This window comes from Vespa mandarinia, unplaced genomic scaffold, assembly GCF_050613455.1.
Source record: "Vespa mandarinia isolate Hongniang unplaced genomic scaffold, ASM5061345v1 scaffold_27, whole genome shotgun sequence".
Classification (NCBI taxonomy): Eukaryota; Metazoa; Arthropoda; class Insecta; order Hymenoptera; family Vespidae; genus Vespa; species Vespa mandarinia.
Window position 1 is genome coordinate 28,374 of NW_028197161.1, and position 27,223 is coordinate 55,596.

At 29.2% G+C, this 27,223-nt stretch overlaps 1 protein-coding gene, 2 long non-coding RNA genes and 1 pseudogene across 5 annotated transcripts; 2 read left to right on the forward strand and 2 right to left on the reverse strand.

The window, feature by feature from the left end:
* The first annotated feature begins 2,543 nt into the window (after nucleotides 1-2,543).
* On the forward strand, nucleotides 2,544-6,668 carry LOC146872165 (uncharacterized). 2 transcript variants are annotated; one of them, XR_014983643.1, is made up of 3 exons: nucleotides 2,544-2,685; nucleotides 3,851-5,731; nucleotides 5,792-6,668. It is a non-coding gene; the product is annotated as an uncharacterized LOC146872165 (long non-coding RNA). The 2 variants fall into 2 exon arrangements; XR_014983644.1 differs by having other exon boundaries at nucleotides 5,806-6,668.
* On the reverse strand, nucleotides 3,016-4,014 carry LOC146872166 (uncharacterized). Of its 2 annotated transcripts, XR_014983642.1 has the most exons (5): nucleotides 3,892-4,014; nucleotides 3,706-3,793; nucleotides 3,521-3,597; nucleotides 3,268-3,437; nucleotides 3,016-3,150 (listed from the first exon to the last, which is right to left on the reverse strand). It is a non-coding gene; the product is annotated as an uncharacterized LOC146872166 (long non-coding RNA). The 2 variants fall into 2 exon arrangements; XR_014983641.1 differs by having other exon boundaries at nucleotides 3,016-3,437.
* Nucleotides 6,669-18,297: 11,629 nt separating the features above from the next.
* On the forward strand, nucleotides 18,298-21,225 carry LOC118450873 (cytochrome P450 4C1-like). The gene is made up of 12 exons (XM_035886870.2): nucleotides 18,298-18,665; nucleotides 18,737-18,843; nucleotides 18,927-19,017; nucleotides 19,332-19,514; nucleotides 19,604-19,673; nucleotides 19,744-19,870; nucleotides 19,975-20,044; nucleotides 20,129-20,235; nucleotides 20,317-20,385; nucleotides 20,490-20,664; nucleotides 20,785-20,961; nucleotides 21,049-21,225. Exons 1-12 carry the CDS (start codon nucleotides 18,491-18,493, stop codon nucleotides 21,213-21,215), a joined length of 1,518 nt encoding a protein of 505 aa, XP_035742763.2. The 5' UTR covers nucleotides 18,298-18,490; the 3' UTR covers nucleotides 21,216-21,225.
* A 4,626-nt stretch (nucleotides 21,226-25,851) lies between these two features.
* Nucleotides 25,852-26,727, reverse strand: LOC118442056 (small ribosomal subunit protein eS10 pseudogene; annotated as a pseudogene).
* Between the last annotated feature and the right edge of the window lie 496 nt (nucleotides 26,728-27,223).

Consider the following 27,223-nt stretch of genomic DNA (forward strand, 5'->3'; position numbering starts at 1 on the left):
TTACATAGGGATTCTATTGTATCGGTCATAACGAACATGAAATGATCTTGTGGACCGTATAAATGGTCTTGATAGAGGCATTATAATATAAATTTACCGCCAATCGTGGTAGTGTCGAATGTAGTAGTGTATAGTTAAAGTATCAGTACGAGCTGAATGCTCGCATTGTTGTTTCCACGAATGATCATTTACATCGTTACACTTCGCTCACTTCAATATTTCAAATCTCATTAAAAGAAAATTAATGCATTGCCCGACGACATGTTATACGTAGATAAAGGATTAATTGGTATCAAATATCGAGCATGTACAAGAAAATCTATAAGAATGCATTACTGAAGTTTTACTAATTTCTAAAAAAAACTAATTTATAAGAATTTAGAAATTAACAGTAAGAATGATCATCAAAGTCTTTATCCATTGATTACTTATATAAAATTGCATGAGATGTACAGTTGTATACAGTTTTTTTATAGTTCCTAGATTGTACGATTAATAATTTACATCTGCTATAGACCTGTCATCAAGTACGGAATTTATTATGTATAAAAATATAATATATTAATAATGTATTTATTACATTTATATATATATTATAAAATTTAATTCTTTTTTCAAATTTTAGTCTGACAGGTTTGGCCGGCTTTAACATAAAATTCATTTTTATCAGAATTTCTTCGACTATTACTAACCGATTTATTCTAATGATATAACTTATTAACAATGGAAATTATTATCTTCATTTCTAGCATTGCGATATATTGGCTTTAGAATATAAAATCTATGGTACATGCGGCTTCTACAAATTATGGCATATAATTTGTATAATATATAAATATAAATGTAAACTATAATAGCGATCAGAATGAGTATTAGTCCACATGCAACTTCCAAGCGCCCTTGGACTAGACGAACTTCGTTGCCCCGTACTCTAAACATATGTACACGTGTATGACACGTGTGAAAGAGAGAAGAGTACGATTACATGACATGTAAAATACTAGGCATGAGTGTGAAAGAGCACATTGAATGTTTTACTTCAGCAATATCGAACATCGAGTATCGAACGAATGAACAGATGAAAGTCTGTGTGGTCGATGACGATATAAATAAATTGAAAGCTTTTCACGGCTGAACTGTATGGCATTGAACGTGTAATTAAATAATAATGTTTTAAAGATACGTTAGGCACTTCTTCTACCATATACAAATATCTTCATTTCTTGTACTATAGGTAGATAACGTTTTGACGTGTCAAGATATTGATAGTGGTAACTTTGGCGATAGACGTGATAATATCGCTGATATTATTCATACATTATTTGGACATGCTGCATTATCGTTAATGCATACTGATTATCCATTGAATAAAGTAAATTCGATTTATTGTTTACCACAATATGTAGTAGATCATTTAGAACTGGGACTAACACGAGTGGACAGAAGATTCCATACGTATATACATTACGCAATTTAAAAATAAATTTAAATTATGAAATATTTAATTATATTATATTTATAAATCAAATGGAATATGGAATATAATATTTTATATACGATATTATCTTTTCTATTTCCTATAGAATAACAAAATTTATTCAAAGAAAAAAAAAGTAGAATTATTAATAAAAAGAAGTAGATTAATAAAAAAAAGTAGATTAGTAAAAAAAATTAATAAGAAAAAGTAGATTATTAATAATATGCTGCAAGAGTTTATATTATGAATGATCACAATATTTGTCCGAAGTAGGTTAACAAAGAGTTTGGTTAACATTCGAAAGAGAAAGTTATTTTACACGAGGTTATTTTATTAGATTTTTTAAAATGTTTTATCCTTTGCAAAAATCATGTGTAATAATAAATAATTTTCAAGAGTAGTTTTATTATGCTTGTCTATATCTTTTATGCGCATGCATCACATTTGGGATTGACCGCTTCTATAATTAATTGAATAGATTTTAGAATATTTTGTTTCAGTAGTTTAAAATAATATATTATATCCTCCTGCGAACACTAGAATGGTTTTCTACGAATATCAAATATTTATATTTGATTGATAGAATATTATTGATACTTTATCCTATTATCTGCTCAAACAATAAAATGATGAAAATTAAACAAAACCTGTTGTAAATACATCTTTCCCACGCCTAATAAAAGAGGTATCATAATATCGGATGATGACAAAACAAAAATCTACAAGGTTTTATTGTATGAAGGAATCTACGTTAACGAAAATTACCATAAGGATACTTCGGTATTAGTTGGTGGATGAATTATAATCTACTTTGCTGACTATTGATGAAGTAAGTGTCTAATTAACAATTAGTCAATAGCAAAGGGCTCTGTATAAAAACATCGTTTAAAAGTGGATTTTTTGTTGTTGACTGATATATTATCATCAATCGATAACGAATAACAGTTTCATGATTACTTTTTTATAAAAATAAAAAGAAATCTACTTTATCGAAAATCGGTAAACAGGAATCTTCGTTAGATATTCCTGGTAAGACGGATAACTGTAATATAAATTGTCGAAGAACAACAGGCATTTAAATAGAAACATTTTTATAGCCGTTAGAAATGGCCAGTGATGACGGCCACTTTTTGCACAGAGGATATCTTCGTCTCATCCTAAGAAGTCGGTATGAATGTTCTAATGACAGTTCCATATAATTAATAGAGGTAAAAGAATCAATAAAAGTATATGATTTGTTTCTTAAATTCTTTATTCAAATTTTTCCACTTATTAATGTTATATTATATAACAATGCGTTCTGAATAATAAAAGAAACTATCAAATAAAGCAATCGAAAAAAGAAATCAATTATGCGACGAATGAGAAAAGGTGACAAAGATAAAAGGAGATTGGGTGATAGGAGATGGATCTGAAAGAAGGGGTCAGAGAGCGAGATGAAATAAGAGAAAGAAGGAGTAACATGTATATGTGATTATTAATATGAATTATCGTACATATTTACGTAATGATCAATAATTGAAGCAAATCATGTCGAATTATTTTTCTTATATCAATTATTTATATCGATTCTACGTATTACACATAGTAACTCAACAGGATTATGCAATAATGAATATTTTTCTATTTATTGTTCTAATAATATTGTTAACTTACACGTCCTTTTCCTTTCTCTAAAAATCAACAATATATATATATAACAACTTTTACTTTATTAAATGTTAAAAAGATTCAAACGTAATTAATAAAACTAGTTCTTATTTTGTTTCTAATGACTGGACGAATCATACATGTTAAATAATTGATTCAGTTGACTCTTTAATTCATTCCTCCTTCAGACATTCGAGAATACAATCCGGTAATCATCTATTCGTTTTCTTCTTTTAACTCGACTACCCGTAAATTTTGTCGAAAAAAAGAATCAGTATATCCTTCGAATATGTCCAAGCTACACTGAGACCTATCGAAAAGAAAAACGTTTTTAAGAAATAATACCAATCTCTTAAAAAAAAATATCGAATTCACTAATGAAAATTTTCTCACCATTTAATGCTATAGACATTAGCTTCAATGATCAAGCTTTTGTTCATAATATAATAAGTAATTAATTAATGAAACATCTGAAATTAGTATTTCAATAAATTCAATCACTTATTCGTTCCAAACGTTCAACTTATCGTCAAAAAAAAAATTTCAAATAAGCCAATGCTTTGGTTTACGCTTCTTACTATCGTTATTATAAATATCAATCTCTAGAATCTTCGATGATGCTTTCACATGTGGATTTTTTGTTCTTTTCCATAAAAAGCTTGGAAACTGGAAGTACAGAAACTTTAACTGACGGATCCTTAAGATAATTATTTTGTATTTCAGGCATCCTTATATTTGTACTGTTCGACGACACATTTACTTACCAAAGCATCTATCGCTAAATTGGTCCATTGAATAGATAAACGTACGTGTAAGGATAGACTGCTATAGCAAGATAGATACAAGAACGGGGTGCGCATCTTATTCTTCTTTCATCAACGATCGTTCTACCACCATGAAACCAACCAACCAATTTCCATATTCAATTAACAGAAAATATGTTCCGCATGAGTGATGAAACAAAACTCCATGGCAATGAACAAACATGAGCTTTCTTACCATTAGTTTCCACAAAATTTTCTTCCTTCAAAACAATTCTTCTTCAGCATTATTTGTAATAAACTGCTTTTCTTCTCCTCTACGATTGTTATTAGACTAGCAGATTCGATAGATAAATTTATTCTCTTTCATCTATACATATTTGCTGCAGCTATGTTCTTCAATATCCCTTCAGATGATCTCTTGAATAGTTTTCTATTCAATCTTTGCATGCATAATGAATCTTTCGGACGAGAAACCATTGACTAACTGACGAATACATATTATCGTATGATATTCTTGAATCCTAAGATGTTTTTCTTTCCTATTTTTATAAAAATAATAACCGTTCTTATCCCATAAAAATCCAGTAATCATGGAGGATGGAACGATGTTGAAGCATGATATTATCGTGGCAACATTCTCGTTGAGGGTCTAGTAATAACCTGCGAAAACATAAGTCAGAATCGAGATGAAAACACAAACTTTTGGTACATACCAATTGAAAGCCATTCCAATCTATTGCACAGTGGAATATTTCTTTGTTGCGTTCATTTCCTTAGTATAGTAATAATCCAGTGCATAATGATACATTTCTGGATCGACGTCATCATCTTTCATTCTTAAATGAAATAATTTCAATGGTTGGCCAATTCTGAAACGTTGCATATTATGTACAGTCATACATTGACATAATTTGAAAATAAAGAAAAGATACACTTTTGATGCAAATATTTCACTTAATAATAATAATATAGTCAATATCAGTTTCTTATTAAGAATAAATGAAAAAACTTGCGGTTAACAAAAGCAATAAAAAAATTATTTATTTGACGGAATATTTATTAAAGTCTATTTCGCTTGCTGATGAACTATATACCAAAAATAGAATATTACCAATTAACGGGATACTTCTTTCAAAACATCTTGTCATTTCTCTGGAGGATTGTGACTCAGATTCATTATTATTCTTAAATCTTTTGATCTTTTCACATTTTAATATACCAAGTAAAAACATGTTACTAAATGTCTGTTTGAAATGTGTTTTGGAAATAATAATAGCAAATAAAAATAATTATTAAGAGTAAGTAGTACTATTAATACAATTAATTAATAAGAATGAATAATATAATGAAAAGGTTCCATAATTTTAGTAATAGCTTCTTCAATTTGTTATGTTTTACTTTAAAAATAATTTGATCCGCTTTATTTCTTGATGTGTTAAAAGCTTTCGATTAAAATCATATTTAGAGGTTAATTTTAGTTTCTACAAACGAATATCATTTAATAAACCTTCAACATGGTAATTTTGGTTTCAAGATTGAAAACCTACTGAAAGATTCATTAAATGAACGACATAAATAATGAATAATATGATATAGAAGAAGCAATTAATATCACTGCTGAAGAATGTAAGAACACATCAATCACAAAAATAAAAAGAAATACTAACCTTAAAAATCTATCTCATCCTTCACAGCGTGCCTGACTGCGGCGACACCTATGGACAAAATATCAACTACAAGTGAAAGTGGGGATGGTTGTCCCCACCATGCATCTGTCCGGTTATTGTATAAGCTTGCATTGGTCATAACATATCAATGAGTTTCGGTTCGGGTAGAATAGGTAATTTTAATAGGCTCTGACCTCACATTTTTTAATCTCTTAAATGTAAGTCTTTTTTAGATGGTCGTTTTTAGGTGGTTTCGCAGTAATCCGAATTAGATATGACGTTGGTACGCATTTGTTCCGCAATTGCATAATGAATAATAAATATAATTGTTAGATATAATAATTAGTATATAAATATAGGTTAAAAAATAAAATTTTTTTAGAATATTTTGCCAAAAATAAGTAGTGAAAACTTATATATTATATTATTTTAATATAAATTAAAACATGAATTCATTTCCACTCTACCTACGAGCGTATTTTTCACGTGATTTTCTTTTCATGACTATTCCACTCTATACTATTTCAACTATTACTTCTATTGTTCTATTGTGCAACTATTACTACTATTTCTGTCTATTATTGATTATAAATCAATAATAATAAAAACGTATTTAAATATTATATACATTATGCTTATTTTATATTATAATAGTAAAAGCACTGGTGATACTTTGCTATTTGAAAATCTCGGATTAAACGTTCTAAGCAAGTTGTGTTTCTAAAATATACACGGAATTACGAATCGGAAGATTACAAACTTTACGGGAATAAATAGTGTAGGACAGAGGACACATGTCATAAATATGAGTATATTCTTTTACTTTTCCTTCTTCTTATTATTCTTCCTATTATTATATTGTTAAATTATGTATTATTATAGTAATAGTAGTAGTAATAGTAATTACTCCTACAGAGGAATCCATAAAAAACAGCGCAGAGAGAAAAACCTCGATAATGTGAAAACGAACTCGTATTTTCATCTTTAACCTATCACTAATTATTATTATTGGAAAGTCAATCGACAAATATATATATATTTTATATGCATTAGTCATCAAATATAATATTAATGCTATTGCATCCTATGCAAGATAAATCATAATGCTATTCACATCAACTATCAATGGAGGAAATAAATATAAAATATTGGACAGTAGCGTCCTGTTTAAGTATTAAACAAAAAAATCAAAGAATAAATTAGTCGATTATTTTCTTTTACATCGATACAACAAAAAAAGAAAAAGAAACAACGGAATCATTCAGCCTCAGTGAATCTACGATTTCAGAATTATTAATTTAGATGTTTGCCAATGTACTACGTATAGCTTAGAAATACTCTACGATTCTAATTTATAACATATAAAAGGAACTACAAAATTTTCTAAAATTTAACAATATCTTGAAAATTCAGATCCATTGACATGAACGATTGAACACGCATTTCCTTATTTTCGCCGTAAAGTTAATTGTCGAATGTTCATGAAAATGTCCAATGTTTATCCATAAGAACATCGTGAAACGCATTTCTTAGCGTTCAGAAAATCTTAATATCATCAATATATGCAAACTAACAAGCGAATTATCGTTTACTAAACCGAAACCAATCATTCCAGTGTAAATATCAGTCGTACGAACTTCTTCTCTTTTGGTGCAGATTTCACAGGGAGGACAGTATACACAACTTTTTCTTTTGAAAAAATGTCGAAACAGCAAGTGAACAATAAAAACAAGTATATTTCTTAATTAAAGCCCCATTTTAGAAATGAAGGTTTAATCTAGGACCCCAATATTTGAAATTTTTGAAAAAGCTTCATACTTCTGCATAAACTATTCTAGAAAGTACATCATTTTTTAACACAATTTTTTTCAGTGAAAATAAAGCTTTTGCAAAAATTCGAAAAAGTGAATTCTATACCTAAACATTCTTCTTTAAAATGAGATCTTGTTTATCTTAATCGATCAAAAAATACGTTTGTTTTCATTGTTGGCGTAAACCATTGTAAAACTAGGGATGATGAATATTCTTACAAAAACGAAATAATTAATTATTTAAATAAGAAGTTTATACAGTATTTAGATCTAATCATTGCTAAATCATTAATAATCAGTTAACAGTTAATTAATAAGTTATTAATTAATATAAGTCAACAATACTTATGATTGTTATTTGATTAATATTAACATATTTGAATTAGGCGATTTTAGAGTAAGATCACTACCTGAACATTGTGTTCAATTTTCAAACGTATGCACATAACCGAAGATTGAAGGGTCCAATAGATTTTTATTCTTCTTATCGTTTGTATTTTGTGTTAACGAAAACATACATAAATAATAATTATTTCAAATCAGTTCGTATTAATTACTATTTCAGATTATCAGATTAAAAAAGTTTAATACAGAAGATGTATAAGCTAGTTTTCAATTATGTATTAATCCTTTATTATTAATAATTAAAATTTCATAATTTGTCTGTGTTTAGTTTTTATTAATAATTTAATAATTAATTGTAACTAAACATTAAAATTGGCTATTAGTAATAATTAATCTGATTTTTTGAAGGAATTATTGTTAGAAATTTCGGCTATAGTTCCGTAGGTATAGGTGACCTATCATGACGAAATTTGGGGGATAGAATATAATGAGATGTTAGATATGACATATAAAAATCTTATCTTATGAAAATCATACATTTGGAAAATACATTCCTTACATATGTAATATATATATATATATATACTTACTTATCCGCAATTAGATGTAATATTTAGTACTTTAACATAAATAATATAATTGTGAGACTGAGGTAGGTATATATTTGAAATCCTATATCAAGGTAAGTATGCGGCTCAAGCCGCCATTCTTCCTTCTTTTTCTCGAAATATAATACTGGAAAATTACTTATCAGAAAATAATAGAAAGTCTACTCCAAATGAGAAAAAAATTTAAACTTCGGGCAAGAATAATTGCATGCAACTTGAATTTACTGTTCGATACTATAACGTAAAATCATAACACAAAATCCGGACTCTACTTCACTCCTAGCCCAACTCGACCGATTCCTATACTGTCTAAATAGTATTATTTATATCATTTTATCTTACCAAATAGTAACAGATCATATTGATCTGTTAATATGATATATTATAATTAAAAAGATAAAATTTACTACTTTTTACTAGTAAATTTACGGTTTTGTTTGTCAATATTTTTCTTGACTGGACATTAAAAAATTAAACATTTTTAGGATTTTTTATTACAAAGGAAAATATTGAATCATCGGTGTTGTGAATACTGCCATACTGTCATACTATCAAGTCGATAAAAATTTTAATTGAATTATACTTATTAGAGAAAACATTTTACATACGCTGTGCTAGTTTTATTGCTATATTAAAGTTAAAAAAAGTCGTATCTCCTGGTTGTCTCCTCTATCGTTACTTATTTTTACAAAAAATAACACATTTTCTGTAAATATTTAAGAATTGTTTATTTCGAATAAACGCATATAATCTCTTTACCAGTTTTGTTAGTTACGTTGGAAAATTCTGAAGAGTAAGTAGAGAAATAAGAAGAGAGAATTATGAATATTTGGCTTGTCTTGTATATATTTACACGTTTCTTCTGTTAGATACAACACGCGAACAAATTCCTAAACAAATGGAAGAGAAGTTTTATGGGCTTATTATTTATATTAATATATTCTATATACTTAGATATTATTCGCTCATTAGTGAATTTCTAAAATTGAATAGTACTCCCCACCCCCGTGTTTTAATTAATTTACAGCATTAAAGGTAAAAAAGTATAGAGAAGAAAATCTATATGGATGCAGTTTTGAGATTTTATAAGATATTTTATAAGAAATTCGAAATTAGTAGTAAAAGTGATTTTGAAATTATCAGATTCTGGTGGACGGTTTTTATACAATAATTATTTAATACATTTATTAATTTATTTCTGCTACCGATTAACACGCACAAAATTCGTTATGCATGTATATATTTTAATTAATTTCCTCTTTCAAATTTTAGTTTTATTGGTTCCGCTGATTTTAACATTCAAATTTACTGCAACTTCTTCTTAGAATTTATAGGACTCCCTTTCGGTATAGTCCAATTTTTTGTAACTTGCTTTAATTAATAAATAAATATTATTATTGAATAATATTAACGATAACAAATTATATCATTAATTAATTATTAACGATAACAAAATATAATACTTATCATTTTATATGTAGAGATATCTTCTATATCTTTTTTTACTTTCCGAGCGATGACTAGACCTGGAGACAAATGAGAACGTTTTCTTGATCACTCTTTCCAACAATTTTATACTTTTAATATCATCATAGGTTATTGGAACATATTTCGGATCGTTCGAATCGTAGATTTGGTTCAGTTCCTCGTATTCTTTCTGATCGAAATTGTGTAAAGGATGATAAAAAGTTAATATAAAAATTATTTCCGTTATATAAATGTTGACGCATACGTATGTCTCTCCATTGTTCGCGGCACTTTGTCTTAAGAGTTATATATCATCATTGGAAATATTTACACTTCATTTTACAGGTTGGTTATATATCACCATTGGAAATATTTAATTGGGAACCTATTGGGTATTAACTAACAAAATACATAGATAAAAACACGTGGCCACCTATGTCTAGGCCTAGGCATTCTTAATAAAGTATCTGGTATTTGATAATATGTCAATCCGGCCAATAAGTAAATAACGAAAGTAGACACCTGGGCGCAATAAGCCAAGGGCTATCTGGCTTCTGGCTTTGTAATATCCATCGTCATACTCTAATCACACGATCATTCGAACAAAGGAGGCACACACGGAATGTTTAAACATACCAACGAACTATCCCCGACCAATTCCCGTCGTGCGGGCTCCCCTAGCAACATCGAACATGGGTGGATAGTCTCTGGTGTTAGGAACAAGGAGCATCGAAATGCCAATACCCCTATGGGTTTTGGATACACAGCCAGCGGAGATCGACCGAACTCCTTTCGAGGTGTTCGGGGCACGATCACCATGTAAGTTAGATTAACGTCCACGTGCGTTCTTCTATTAAATGCTGACGGGCTACAGCCGGGACGTCGCTAGGCCGAGCGACGGGGCATACCTCCACGCGGTTCCCCGTAGGCATGTACCTTAGGGTACATGGTGAAGTTGTCCTCCCGATTCGTCCTCCGGTCCTGGGATTTTTCCAGGTTTTGCATCGAAAGCGTGGTTTCTCACCCAAAGGTGCCGAAAGGCTCCCCCACCCCCAATGGTACGAACCATTTGCACATCAAGGGTGGCTAGGAGGACGATATTTTGTTGCGTATGCCTGAAATAAGCGAGGAAACATTGGTCAGGCACCTTAGGGTGTCCATCTTCACATTATACATTATCCCCGACCAATGGGCATTTATTCTTTCGTTTTCCATATTCAAACTCCGCCCTTTACCAATCTCTGCGTGGATAGTTCTAAAGAGGCCAAGAAAGCAGTCAAGTTACATCTTTCAGATTCACAACATCTATGCTTTCAAGCCTCCTTCAGAAGCAACCATCACAATTAACCACACATCATACACGAGACACACAAACAATTGTAACTCATTTAATCAAATATACGGTGAGCTTTACATAGCACGTATCATTTAATATCGCGCAATTACTTCTATAACATTTCTCACGGGATCCTTTAAAAGAACACGCGTTCTCCTATTAATATGCGGGAACGCGGCGAGTGGTATTTTGCTGATGGCCTACAACGGTATCCTAACCTAGTGCCGTCGCCCTTATTCATTATGACAGTATAATATGGATGTACGTTCTTGAATACCTATATTTTATTGTCTCTAAATATATTAAATGCGATTTATTTCTGTAGCTATCGTATAGATGTCATCCCGAATACTTTGTTCTGAATATTATTCTCCTTCGTACGTTGATTCGAATAAAAAATTTAGAAATGTCCTCGACTTTTGTTTTTGGAAAATTAATAAGGATCCTTGATTAGTACACAAAAAGATGAGAACTAAAATGGTATTATATGTATAATAGTTATTCTTTTCCTCTGTCTCATTAAATCTTCTGATAGAATTACTCATTAAATCAAGAGTATTTAATAAACACGAATAACCAATGAAAGAAATCTAGATAATAACCGGTGGGTTAGGCATGTGCCAAATGTATAATGAAAAATATATTTTTAGTGTAATGGTCAGTTTGTAGGAATGCTTGATTCGGCAAATAAAATTATTTAATCTACTACTATGTGTATTAGTGTAAGTGTCAGAGAGAAATAGAATGAAGGAGATATGAAATAAGAGGAGGAGAAAACAATGAGAACATAATAATTAAACATGCAATCACCGACAATTGTCACAGATCATACCGAATAGTTTCTTTTTTCGTGGATTTTGGTTATTGCATCGCAGCTTTCACGCGCGAAAATTTAACCATTATCGAATAATGAATGCTTAGCGTTCTATCTCTTTCTTTCTTGCAATGATCGAAATACTGAGACAGCACATATGGAGTTATTTTAGAAAACATAATAATCATGTTGACTAATTTATCTGATTTTAATAATGGTATACATACGTTATACATTGTAATAATTTACGTAGAATGCACCATAAAACGATAATAATTTTCTATATTTCTTTGAACTGGACGGGTCGGTAAACCCTGAATGAAATAGTCGCGCACTAAACTTCTGATAGATTGCTTATAGCAGCTATCTACGACAGTCAATTGATGTTATAACTGAATATCCTTTTATAAAACGGTTATTAATTAATTCTTCATTGGAATATTAATAATTCATATGTCATAAATCATACGAATATGTTACGAAAATCATCTTTTCTGTTAGCTTGTTACTTGAATATATATTTCTACTTTAATTTCTAATTTTGGCGTAATAAACAGTAATTACATTATTTATTATGCAAAAAGCAATTATTTCCTATGTTCATTTATGAAAAATATTTCTTATATACATATTTATACAATAAACGCTGATTTTGGAAATAACAATATATATGAAAAGTTATCTATATGTAAAATTCTAACTATATGTAGAATTAGAAAAATATCCTTTGTACAAATCGACCGTCACCATTGACCACGGTAGGAGAAGTGCAACGCACCTTTAAAAAATTATTTTTTAATTATACGTCCAATGCCGTACTATTTAACAGCTCTCAATTTATTTATATCGCCATGAACCAAACAAACTTTCATCTGTTCATTCGTTCGACACTCGATGTACGATATTCCTGAATTAAAACAACCGATGTGCTCTGTCGCATTCATACCTAGTGTTTTATATAGGTAATCATGTGAATTAATATTTATTCTGATCGCTATCATAGCTTACATTTCTTCCGTATATCTATTTTTATATCTCATACAAATTATATACCATAAATTACAGTAGCCGCTTTTAACATGGATTGTATATTCTAATCCACTCTTTTGGTGGAAGTCAAAGCAAGCCTTAAAGATTCAGTACGAGTTGATACTTAAAGTTTATACTACTACATTTGATGCTATTGCCGGTAAATTTATATTACAATATCTCCATAAAGATCTTTTTTTGAAAAATATACGGTTCATATTTATTGTGGACGATACAACAGAATGCTATAAAAAAGATTTCGTCTTGTTTATACACCTTACTTTTTAACCGTCAATTAGAGAAATCATGAAAAAGAAATCTGATGAAACAATAAAGTTTTCCTGTAAAAGTATGTGCAACATCTTTAAGAAGTCTAACTGCTTAGTCGAAGAATGGTAAAGAAAGAGGGAGAAAGAGAAAGATTGTGTGGATCATGAAGTGCTAGAGGGAGATGGAGAGAGTGATAGAGAGAAAGAGAGGATAACATAGTAAGAGTAACAAGAAGAAAAGGAATGTACGTATGATCAGTTTTTACAATTGTGACAATTATGTATCAAGGGATTCTGGCTATGAGCGTAGTAGATATTGCTCGTGAAAAGTTATCTTGGGATAATATAATTATGAATTTTTGCATTCTTTCTCTCTCTCTCTCTCTCTCTCTCTCAAATCAAAACACTTAGGTCGAATGTATAAATTTTTCTATTAAACCACGAATAGACAAAGTGGTCACTGTATCTTTTTTTAATGGACCTATCCACATTTTATATACTGCTATAATTATGATATTCACCAATATTCATGTCGACAAAATACTTTTAGTATGGAAAAATATAATTAGAAATAGACCAATTAACAAAACGAATCGAAAGAAACAAACAAATCTCATAAGGTAATGACATGATCGGGTAATGATTGAATTCAGGTATTTCAGATTGCCAAACACTCTTCGGGCGGAAGTCGAAGCAAACCTTAACAATGACTTATATAATCAATCTTCTGCTTCAGCAAATGACTGTCGCCAATAGCTGCTATAATTAATCTATCAGAAGCATAGTACGTGACTGTTTCATTTAGGTTTGCTGACCGTTCGACTTCAAAGAATTATATGTTCAGATGTAATGAATTTTTCCTTACTAAAGGTGTTTTATGGAAATGATTATTGTTTTTTACATAAATCATTACAATATATAACGTATGCATATCATCATTAAAATCAGATAAATTAGTCAACATGATTTTTATGTTTTCTGAAAAAACTAGTGCGATCTCTTCAATCTTGCGAGTATGTTTATTGCATGAAAGAAAGAGAAAGAATGCCAACCATTCCGTATTAAATAATATATATATTGGATAAATTTCTTCATTTGACATCTATGACGCAATAACGGATATCTACGAAAAGAGAAACTATTCGATATGATCTCCGTCAATCCATTGGTATGAGACGTATGGGAACGCAGAAAGAACGAGTAAAGTCTGAGAAAAAGAGAGAGAGAGAGAGAGAGAGAGAGAGAGAGAGAGAAATGGTGAGCAAGATGAAATATACAAAATTCGATCAAATTTTTGATTCGGATATCTTCACTAACTACGGTGTGAGAAGGGTAACGTTATTCGCTTTGGTAATTGATAATTTATAATGTAACAAATCTTTTTCTTAATATAAATCAATCACTCTATTTGACTCAATCACTCTATCAATCAGTCTAATTTGACGTAATACATGATCGTTTAATTGTTTCTCTAGCGATGATAAACTGTCTTCATTAACAAGTATTTCTTGTAGTAACTCGAATAGTAGAGTAATGAGAATCTTATTAAATATCTGATCAAAGTATACACAAACTATTACATAAATTCAGAAAATATTGTAATGAGAGTTTTTTTATTATCAACAAAAATTTCTTCAAATAATTCAATGTTTAAATGACACTTTCACTCCTGTGATCATTAACAGTTTCAAGATTCAATGAAAAAATTAGACCCTTCGATACTTCCGTCACTTACAGCGCAGATAAATAACTTCATAAAATAATACCTTACTCAATGTTTTTTTATTCATCAAGAATGTATTATAAAAAAATTTCTAATTACGTTATCAACTCTCCAATTCGAACGACCGATCATTCTTCATCGTTTCGAAAGTCATAGTAACCGGTTTTTTAAGTCAGGATTGGAATAATTTAACAATCCTGGTCACAGCTTGAAAAACTGCCTCTACTCCATAGATTATGTTAATTCACTCATTATGGTCATATAGGTAAAAAAGTAGACGAAGGACATTCAAATTAAAAGACAAAAAAATAAATTTTGAAAAGTTGCAAAATATCTATCCAAAGATAGAAATCTGACTCAGTTGCTCGTACTTATGAATATTCAATAATACGCGCCTTCATGCCTACTCCCTGTATGATTAATGAGAAATGTAGAAGGAGAAAGAGAAAGAAATAACCTTGACCGCAAGAAATGATCCGATACTTTTTAAAAATAGAATAAAGTGATAACTGAGAAGAAATGAATGTTATTCAAGAAATAATAAAGTCTTATTTCCACATGTCTATTATAACTATCTCAACAAAATGTATCTGATTTAATAATAATTAAAAAAATAGTTTATGAAAAATAGTTATGAAAAATAGTTTAGTTATTATTATAATAAAAAAATAGTTTCCATCTGATTTGAATGAACAAAGTTAAATTTTAAAATATGAGATTGATTTCTATATAGTAGTGGTTATCCAGTTTCGCACCGTTTACATACAATCGAATTTCGGTATAATCTGATACACGACGATCAATCAGCATCATTCTTTTCCTTTCCCTGCACGTTCTTATCATCTTCATGGATAATGCGAGAAAAACTGCCATTTTAATCAATTTGCACATATAAAGCTAATAATAATTAGATAACCGAGTTTTACTAGGATAATTACCGATACAAAATAACGAAACGTGAATATCGACATTTTTTATCATTATACTTAAATTACATCCTTACAGATTTAAATTGACTTAATGTTTTTATCGCGTATTTTCCTCACGAGTTTTCCTGGATACATAAAAGACATTATGTTATTTCATTAATTCCCGGTAACACGGCAATGTAAACAATAATTTTGCAGGAAAAACCGACGAATTCCGAGCCTAGCGCCTAATGTAATGTCATTGCACCCAGTGATTCTATGACATTTATCCCAAATTTCTTAATGATTTATGCCATCATGAGAACAATCATAATTCTTGACCAATTTTGACGATCGCGTTCTCATTTTCAAAACGAGTTTACTGCATATCTTTACCGAATTTTGGAAAGAACTTTCGTTTTTGCATAAATTATCCTCGAATAAAAATAACATACTTTACACGATTTTTTTCGAAGATAACTTTTCGAAAATTCAATACATTGGATTAAATCTTCGTCCTTAAAATGACACCTTTTTTCAATTGTTCAAGAATTACTTCTATCTTCATCGACGGCGTAAATGCCGTTTTCGACATTTTTCGAAGAAATAATGTATTACTGTTATGTTTGTAGTTCTTCATTATATTCATAGATTAAAAATATAGAGATTATTTAAGCAATATGTAGCACATTTGCTAGCATTTAGATTAGTAACACAAGAAATCATACGTTCAATTCTAACAAAACTATGAACTAATTTACTTACTCCTTATCCTTATTTGATAATTTAGTAAAGTGTTACTATTGAATCTCTTACATTTCTGTACATTTATTCCACTAATACCTGACGAGAATTTCGCGGTGATCCGTGATACAGCAACAGTATAATTTTGTTGGATTAGATATGAATATTAAGTATATACATTTGTCGATTACTTTTTCAAAATTAATGAACATATATATCATATATTAGTGAACGTATACATTATATATTATTTTTAATAAGGATCAAAACTCAAGGTCTTTTCCAGATATTCTGCGAGATTTTTCTCCCAGTGTTATTACCTTATGGTTTCTTCTGTGTGAGTTCACTTTATATTATTTCAGTTACTACTATTATTACTACTATGCCGTCCGGCGACACCACAGCGCTGTCGGGCTCAAATTATCGGCTAATGACTGACGACATCACATTGCTGTGTGCATAAAATCTTTCAGTGGTCGGCGACAGTACTTTAGTATTCTTGCATTCTGTAGGTGTTTAGTTTAGGTAACAATAAGTTATATACGTCAACAATTTTTTTGTGTTTATATACACTTGTGCCCTTTCATCATGGCAGACGAAAGAGATGATACGATTATTTAGGATGAATGCGCGGACATCTTGTCTGACGTTCTGAATGACTTGGCCGATTATGAGGAAGACAATGGATATCAAAAAAATTAAAGTGAAACAGAATCATCGGAAGATAGTGAAATATCTATAAGAAGAATTCAGCGGACGCTACGGTTGAGATTGTTTTGCTGCATACCATATGAAAGATAAATATTAAGTACCAAAGAAAATGCAAAAAAAAAAAAACAAATATATAAAACAAACAAACTTTGCATTTATTTACGTATGAATAGCTTCGAAATTTCATGAAAGGGAACAGGATTGAGAACTTATGAGAACTAACGATGAGATTAGTAAAACTTAACAATTTATAATTTCCCGATATTGTCAAGAACGGCCGGTGACAAGCCAAATAATCCGAATTAGCACTGCCGGGGCCAAGCGAATAAATTTTTACGAGACGTGCGGACGGCATAGTGTTACTATAGAAATAATAAGAAGAAAAATATCATAAATAGAAGAATATATCTATATTGAATACATAATGACACATATGATAGCGGTAATTTACGATAAATAAAAGAAGAGGAAGTGTTTCATTTTACGTGGTATCTTTACAGTATAAAATAAGAATTGTAAAAAACTACAAGAGGATCTGTTTATTTCATAAGATTCTATATAATAAATTATCAACGGATAAAAACATTGAAGTTCATACTTATTTCTAAATTTTTATAAATTAATTTTCTTAAAATTTAGTAAAAATTTAAAAATACGTTCTTCTAGATTTTCTAGTTCCTACTCAATTTTTAATATCAATTAAACATTTATCTGCATTCACACAATTAAAGCCGAAATGTATATAAAAATAAAAAGCGAATAAACATTGGATTTATAAGATATTCGTCATTCCAATAAAAAATTAATTTAAAACCGGTTTATAACGCAATGTTCGGACATCGCACTTCTTGTATTAATATGAAGTGGGGATAGAATCAAATTTTGGTGTCATCTCCGATCGTTCTAGACTGTTCTTGTCCAATCAAAAAAGAGGAGTGCCAGATGTAAATGGTAATCACATGAGCAAAGTCAGATTTCTGCTTTCTTTAAATATTCCTCGCTTATCTATTCCATCCTCAGTTTCTGTAAGGACAGAAGTGTAGTAGGAGTCGTTGCGCGGTGCTATCTAATTATCCGTAAATCTCAACAATTATTATTAGGGATATAAGATTATTTTCAATTATATTTAAGTTGTTTATATATATATTCCTATTGATACAATTCATCATGTATTTCACTGTAATATTAATTAGTATTCTAACAATTTTATTTGAACTATATTATGGAATAGCAGAATACTTTTTAAATAAATTACATATGTTTAATATTATCAAAGGAATTCCTGGACCAAAAGCATTTCCTATAATTGGAAATGCTCATCTATTTATTGGCGACACAACTGGTAAATTTATATCATTAATACTTTTATATTTAAGTATTTCATACAATAATTATTTATAATCTCTATTCTAGCTCTATTCAAACAAATGCTAAATATTGGTAAGAATTATCAATTATTGTGGCGTGTATGGATAGGCGCGAAATTATTTTTGGTAATAGAGGATCCTGAATATGTCAAGGTAAGTTCTGTTAGTGTTATTTTAATAATTCTTAATAATTTCATAATCTCTTCATTTTTAATTTTGTATTTTTTTTTCGGAAGACTGTACTCAATAGTCCAAATATTACTGATAAGAGTGAGGAATATGAAAAAATGAAACCTTTTCTGGGCAATGGATTGTTCACTGCTCCAGGTGAAATATATATCTTCTACATTGTTTACTAATACAGAAATAATCATATTAAGTATATACTATCTATTATATTCTTTTTTGTAACATTTAATTTTATGAAATAGAATAGTAAAAAATTTTGGCTCCTTTACTTACACATACAAATGAATATATTATATGAATATGCATATGATCTTTTCTCTTTTATTATAAACATGTACGTAAAGACGAAGAAATTAAATAAAATATGTAAATTAAAGTAATATGTAAATTATGTAAAATAAGTGAAATATGTAAATTAAACACTAATTGCTTTCTTATTGATTTGATTTTAGCATCAGTATGGGATTCACATCGAAAAGTTTTAAATAAAATGTTCCTTATGAAAAATATAAAGTCACATATGGATGTATATGTTAATCATTCTATCGCATTAACGGAAAAATTGGAAACATTGGTTGGAGGAGAAATAGACATTTTTAATTATGTCTTTCGCTGTACTTTGGATATAATATATGGTATTTTAATTTAGAAATTTTTAATGTTTATAAAATTTATAATCATTTATTTGAAATTACTATAATTTTGCTAAACTTTATATTGGAAGATATCACGCTGGATACGCAACTAAATTCGCTGACAAATACAGATTGTAAATTAGCTGAATCAATACAATGGTAATAATAATGATACTTTTATTTTGGTAACATATTATGTGTACTTCCAACATTTTGTGTGCATTTTCAGTATGATGGATATATCAATAGAAAGAATCCTTAAATTATGGTTACATCCGAACATAATTTTTTATAACACTGCACGTGGAAAGAAATTTCAGGCGAGCGTGGCTTATCTGGATAACATAACATATAAGGTATCATTAAAGCTAACATTTTAAAAATTTCATTACCTCATTTCAAAATTAAGAAATTTTAATATAATATTTTCTATACATATCGTTATTTCTTGTTCCTAAAGATAATCAAAGAAAAAATGGAATCTATGTTAACAAGTAAAATTAATCGGCAATTGACGGCGGAAAAGTTAGGTAAAAATAAGCAATATACCTTTAATAAAGTTTAATTTTCAATCATTTCATTTATTAATGATAGATTCTTGTTCATCTTTCAAGGACAAAAAGAGAAGACTCTTTTCGAATATTTATTCGAGTTATCAAACGAAGGAGAAGTATATACGGAGAAAGATATTCGCGATGAAATGAATACAATAATTATAGCTGTAAGTCGTATTTATTATTTTTAATTCCAATAAATATTTTTTTATTCATGACAATTAAGGAAAACTGTATATTACTTTCAGGGAAGCGAAACTTCAGCCACAACCATTAGCTTTGTCCTCTTAATGCTTGCAACATTCCCGGAAATTCAAGTACGTATACATAACATTTTCTTAATAATTTGTCATTACGTAACCGACGTAAATTATATTCATATTAACTTCTTATCATTCCTTCCAAATCTTTGATCACAAAGGACAATGTATATGAGGAAGTTAATAGAATTTACTGCACGGACAATCAAAAATATGTTCCAATGTCATATACTGACATTAAAAGTATGAAACTGTTGGAACGTGTCATCAAGGAAACTTTACGTCTGTTTCCTGCAGGTCCTGTCTTCGGACGGAAAGTAATGGAAGATATAAAAGGTACCTCGGCATTCAAAATGATTTTATATATATCTTTTCATTGTTTTACGTTTAATATTTCATTATTAATAATATGAACGTATTTTATAGTACTAATATTTATTTATTAATTATATTAAGTTATTAAAAATTGGACCATACCAAAAGGATGTACAGCAGTATTTCCCATCTATAAAATACATAGAAACGCGAAATATTGGCCACGGCCACTAGTATTTGATCCTGATAGATTCCTACCGGAAAGGAATTCTTCTACCTATTTCTTTCCTTTTAGTTACGGTAGAAGAAATTGCATAGGTAATTGCATACTTCTATGATTATTTGAAAGTATATTCCAGAAAGTTCCAAAATAAAATGCATTTGCAATTGATTTTATTTTTTTAGGTCAACACTTCGCAATGGTACAAATGGCAACGGTCATCGCTACGCTGATAAAAAGATTTAGAATTACAATAGACAAGCCAATAGAAATTGCAAAAATGGATGTAAAGTTGAGCATCACATTAAAACCGACGAAACCAATAAGATTAAAATTTGAAGGAAGAAATTAACCAAAACATAGAATACACATGCATGAATATATATGTATATATATATATATATATATATATATATATATATCTATACATATATAATACATAATTACATATATATATATATATTTACAAATAACGAATTCTGTGAGTAATAGCATCCAATCTGTAGTAGAATCATATTATTATCTGTATAAAATAAGAACCGTTTACTTGTCATTTCATATAAATTTATGTAATGTTTATGTATTATTATACACCTTGAAGATCGTTATTATTGTTATATTTAAAGTTTGTATAAATTATAGTTTTTTTGTAATATAACAAAAATATATCGTCATAGATTTTCTTCTCTGTAATGTTCTTTTAATTAACCTTTACCTTATGAAAGGCATGTTGTGAGGCAATGTACTAAATTACTTCTAATCGAATTAAGAATATTGGATTGATCTATGTCTGACGAGGTAAATAACCTGTGATTGAAAGAGGAATTCAATTATTCATTTCATAATGAAATATTAAAATTTTATTCTACCAAGTACGACGAGATTGGTGACATTTTAGTATTATATTACCTCTATAAAGAACTAATATTTTATTAGGATACTTTTAACGAGATAATTTCTTGTTTATTGGGACTGATACAACAGAATCGTTCTGTAAAATAAATTTCGTTCTGTATTTATTCCTTATTTCATAACGGTCAATTAGAAAGATCTTTAGCGGTAAACAGTTAATAATTTTTTTCTGGAATGAATAAGACACCATATGATTCTTATCGCTCGGTCGAAGATTGTTAGAGAAGGAGAGAGAAAAAAAGAGAATGACATGAAATAAATTTAAGAAAGCAACGAAAATGGGACATCCATAAGAGTAATATATTAACATTATGACAATTAAGTAAATAATAATCGATCTTGGATGTCTGGTTGTCTCCTTTCTCGGTGGCTCTGATTACGAGTCTAGTGCTCATTACACGTGGAAATTTGCCTTGAGATTATGTCATTATAAATGATTACATTCTTTCTGATTCTCTCTCTCTCTTTCGAAAATCAGAGTTTACAGACAAGAAAACTAATGTATTTCGTTTAACTTAATCCAATTTACATGTTATATAATGTAATGGTATACATCGATATACATCAATATTCATGCCGACAAAATACTATTGATGAAAAATAAGATTATTGTATATCGTTCGTTCTAGCAAACGAACCGAAAGGTATTTAAAGACGAATGCGATCGAATCAAGCGTGAATTTTCATATTTCAGATAGCATAACAATCTGGGCCGATGTCGAAGCATACTTTAACATAGATTTATATAATTTAACTTCTGATTACAGCAACTGACTATGGTTCCCGAATTACTAGTACAGAAATTTATCAACAGCTTAGCATGCGACTGTTTTTTTTATTTGACGACCGATCTCGTTGAAAGAATTATGGATATATAATAATTTTCTTCTTATTGAAGATATTCTAAAGAAGTGATTATCGTTATATGTTACAATCTACATATATGATTGCATATAACATATATCATACATATAACACGTCGTATTTATTATTTGAATCTTTCTAAATTAATCGATATGTTTTGTTATATTTACCATTAAAATTCCACGTGTACAATCACAGTAGCAATTTCATCGCAGGAAAGAAAAGCAAAGAACATTAAGCATTTGTTATTAAATGAAGGTTTAATTAACACGTGTGACAGCTATGATGCTATAATTGAAATGAAAAATAATTCGATCCGATTTGCGGCAATTGTCGAATGATTGCATATTTAATTATCACTATATTAATATACCAATCATATGTAAATGTCCTTTCTTCCATTTTATCTTATTTTATATCATTCTAATTCTGTCACTCTTTCGCACTCGCACACATAGCAATAAATTAAATATCTTCATTTACACTCATTCCTGTAAATTGACCTTAGCACTGAAAATATGTTTTAAATTATACATTTGTTACAAGCCTAATGCATCGGTCATCATCAAGGTTTTGTCATTGAGTATACGTACTTAAAAAATACTTTTAATCTAAAGAGCCATTCTATTGTAATATTTAATTACAGGCTCAATAACTGTGTCATCATTTTAAACCAATTCTGATATGAAACGTATGAAGATCATGCAAATCGAAATAAATTTCTACGTAACCTTACCCGATGCAAATATAAAATATTATTTACGATTTCGCAATTTCTTTTCCAGTCTATATTTTTTCATAACATTTCAGTTTTAGCAAGGACGCGTAAATACACGTCTCAAATACTAAATGGAGTAATATAAATATTGATAACGGAAAGCATGCACTCATCAATTTTCTGCGATCTTGCTTTCTTTACCATAGAGTAATTGAAACCTTGTTATAAATTCTCTTTGGATATTCGCTAACGATCATAACTAATATACTAGATTTCTAATTACGTTCATAAATTCACAGTACATTAATATTATCACGTCTTCGTGTGTAGGTCAGGCAGAAACTATGAAAGACGCTTTAAAAAAGGGAAACCCTTATACGCACGAATACGTGTAGTTATAGAGCGATACCATTTTTCATTTGTTGCTCCTCTATCTTTTCTATAAGAATAATCATTTGCAGTTTGTAGTTAATAAATAATTTAGAACTATCTATAAGACACGTAGTAAAGAAATAGGACGTCCACAGTTATCGATAACAAGACGAAACCAATACAGGTGTCAGTAGCAGAAATTCACGAAAGGAATATAGACGAAACCCTGACACAAGATATTCGGAGCCTCTCTCATCATCTCATCGAATAACAAAGTTAAGGGAAATCTTTCCTGGCGCAGTTTGACTGGCCAATTATGAAGGAAGAAGAAGAAAAAAGATCCTCGCTCCCTTGTAAGATTTCAAAAGAATTGACCGAAAAAGAGCCGCATAATTAGGTTGGTGCAATTGGTAGGCTCCAGGCACTTTGGTTACTCTACAGCCATTAAAGACTCAACTGTTGACTTTACAATATCAATAAATAGTAATATCTAATATCGATAAAACAGAAGTCTACCCTAACTACGGTTGTTGAAAATACTATATTTAGTAAAGTATACCCAATTACTTGAAATGAAATCTTGATAACATATCCGTCGAATATAAGCCTGACATTATAGAAACAGAAATTATCAATCTGCGGTCGGTAAAACTTTCAGTGATGATATCTAATTAACAGTTTCACTAAAAAATTAATAATATTTCGATTAATCTGAGATTATACTTTTCTTTATTATCTCGGTTATTTGTAATTAAAATGGAAAGGTAGCATTCATAGGTATGGAATTATTACTTTCCATTTTCTTAAATATTACATACATTTAACAAAATTTTCTGTGGAAATTTTTTCGTCAGTTCTTCCATTTCGTTTTAATTATACACTTATCCACGTTCCTTTCTTTAAATAATTCAAGGTTTAAATGACACTTTGACTTCCTTAATCATTGACAGTTTTTCGACGATGTAAAGAAATTTTTCAATGTTTCAAGATTCAATGAAGATGTTAGACTTTTCGAAACTTTCATCGCTTGCAGCGCAGATAAATAAGCTCATACAATAATACCTTACTCAATGTTTTTTTATTCATCAAGAATGTATTATAAAAAATTTTCTAATTACGTTATCAGCTCTCTAATTCGAACGTTCGATCATTCTTCATCGTCTCGAATGTCATAATAACCGGTTTTTAGGTCATTTTTTAGGTCAGAATTGGAATAATTTAACAATCCTGATCACAGCTTGAAAAACTGCCTCTACTCCATAGATTATGTTTATTCACACATTATTCTCATATAGGTAAGAAAGTTGACGAATGCAATATAAAAGACAAGAAAATAAATTTTGAAAAGTTGCAAAATATTGTCGAAAGAAATCTGACTCGGTTGTTCGTAGTTATGAATATTCAATAATGCGTGCCTGTATGCGTTCTCCTTGTATGATTAATGTGAAATGTAGAGAGAGAAAGAGACAACTTTGAGGACACGAAATGATTCGATACTATCTACAAATATAATAAAGTGATAGCTGAGAAGAAAATCATTCAAGAAATAATAGTCTTATTCCCACATATCTATTATTACTATCTCAATTAAATTTATCTCATATAAAAATAATTAAAAAAATAGTTTATGAACATTTTCGAATAGTTATGAACATTGTCTGATTTGAATGTCTAACGTTCAACTTTAAAAGATGAGATTGATTTCTATACAGCAGTATATGTATCTATATATATATATATATATATATATATATATATATATATATATATATATATATATATATTATAAATGAAAAATAAAACTAATGATATATTCTTTGATGGTGTAGTTATTTAAATCTTTTCATCTATAAGATAGAGTTATAGTTAAAACAATAAGGTGTGCCAAATTATTTTTAAAATGAAAACAGATATTTTATATAAATAAAACTTCTACTTTTCTACCTTCAAACTCTCTCTCTCCTATATCAATGTCAGAATCATTGAATGATTTTTATATGAACGTTTCAGGATTAACTATTACTAAATCTTACTATTTTTTTTAATACTGTTGACTAGTTTTTCTCTTGGCAGCAAATGTATTATACCGTTATAAAATTGTACAGTTTTTTACAGACGTTAGCTATTTAAAAAGTAACTTTAATATAATTACCAAATGTGAAAAATAGAGAAATACACTTTATCATTTTTCTTTATCTTACAAAAATGAATTCCAACAATAATTTCAATTTATGGGGAGAATGTAATCAATTTAAAGGAGTTGTTCGAATTATTCTCGACTATTTCATATGTACATTTTGGATGATATAATTTTTATATTAAATATTAACAATAGTATATAAATAACAAGTAGTAAAGGAGTAGAAATCAGATATATAAAGCATTAGAAATAGTCTGATTTTGATTATTTTATTTTTCAAAAATTATTTACGGGGCTTTTCCACGTCCAAAAGCTACGACGGAACTCCAAGTCACCTGTACCTGCAGCAACATCGGCTTTTCTATCGCCAGGTCCAGTAAGATCTCCTGGCCCTCGTCTGTAATCTGCACGGTCTTCTGTCGGTCTTGAAGCCTCGCTTCTTGGACCTGCAGTAGGACTGGGTCTTGAAGTTTCTGACCTATCTTGTCTCTTGAGCGTAGATGAACTAATCTTTGGTGTTAGATACAAGAATCCACGTAAATATTCAATTCCCTCGTTGGTCAAATACCAATAAAAATGTCGCTAAGCAAATTTCTCTTTTATATATCCTCTGGATCTGAGGGACTGGAGAATCGTGAAAGAATTGTTATAAGAATGAAAGAACACACACAATGATAATTTATTCTAATATTAAATATTAAAGATATAATCTACCTACATTCCTTTAATAACTTTTAAATTTGAAATTGTTTCTAACTTTGGATGCTATGAAGCATGGTAGTCCTTTTTCTCTACCATTAGACCTTCTTTAAGAAGGTATTCGTATATGGTCACACGATTCTTTTTTAGCATCAACATCCTGATAATGATAAAAATATATTGTATATATCTTATGTTATTACTGATAATTTGAATTATTAAATACTGTATAATATCAATGATACACAATCTGATAAATCTCTCTACAACATATTTTGTTACTTTTGAGGCACTAGCAAATAGAAATATTAGATTAACAAACATATCTCATAGGCAATAAAGAAGATTGATAAAATTATACGTGTAAAATAAACCAGACATAAAAAGATATCTGTCTTTTATTCAATTTAATAAAATTTTAATTTCTCATATTATATAACATCAACAATTTATTACATATTTAACGCAACATTATATGAAATAATGTATTTGTAATAACCTATGTAACTTATAACAAGTACTTGATACACCATGAAACTTAAATTGATTCACAAAAGTCTAATAAAATGATAATGATGGGTATAATGTAAAACATACTCGACGTTTCTTTGTAGAGCTTCTTTAATTTTATTTAATTTCTTGCGGAATACTTGAT

Coding starts and splice junctions, on each gene's coding strand:
- LOC118450873 (XM_035886870.2), top strand. CDS start 18,491: ATGTATTTCACTGTAATATTAATTAGTATTCTAACAATTTTATTTGAA. Junction 18,666..18,736: donor ATTTATTGGCGACACAACTG/GTAAATTTATAT, acceptor TCTCTATTCTAG/CTCTATTCAAACAAATGCTA. Junction 20,236..20,316: donor TGAATACAATAATTATAGCT/GTAAGTCGTATT, acceptor TATTACTTTCAG/GGAAGCGAAACTTCAGCCAC.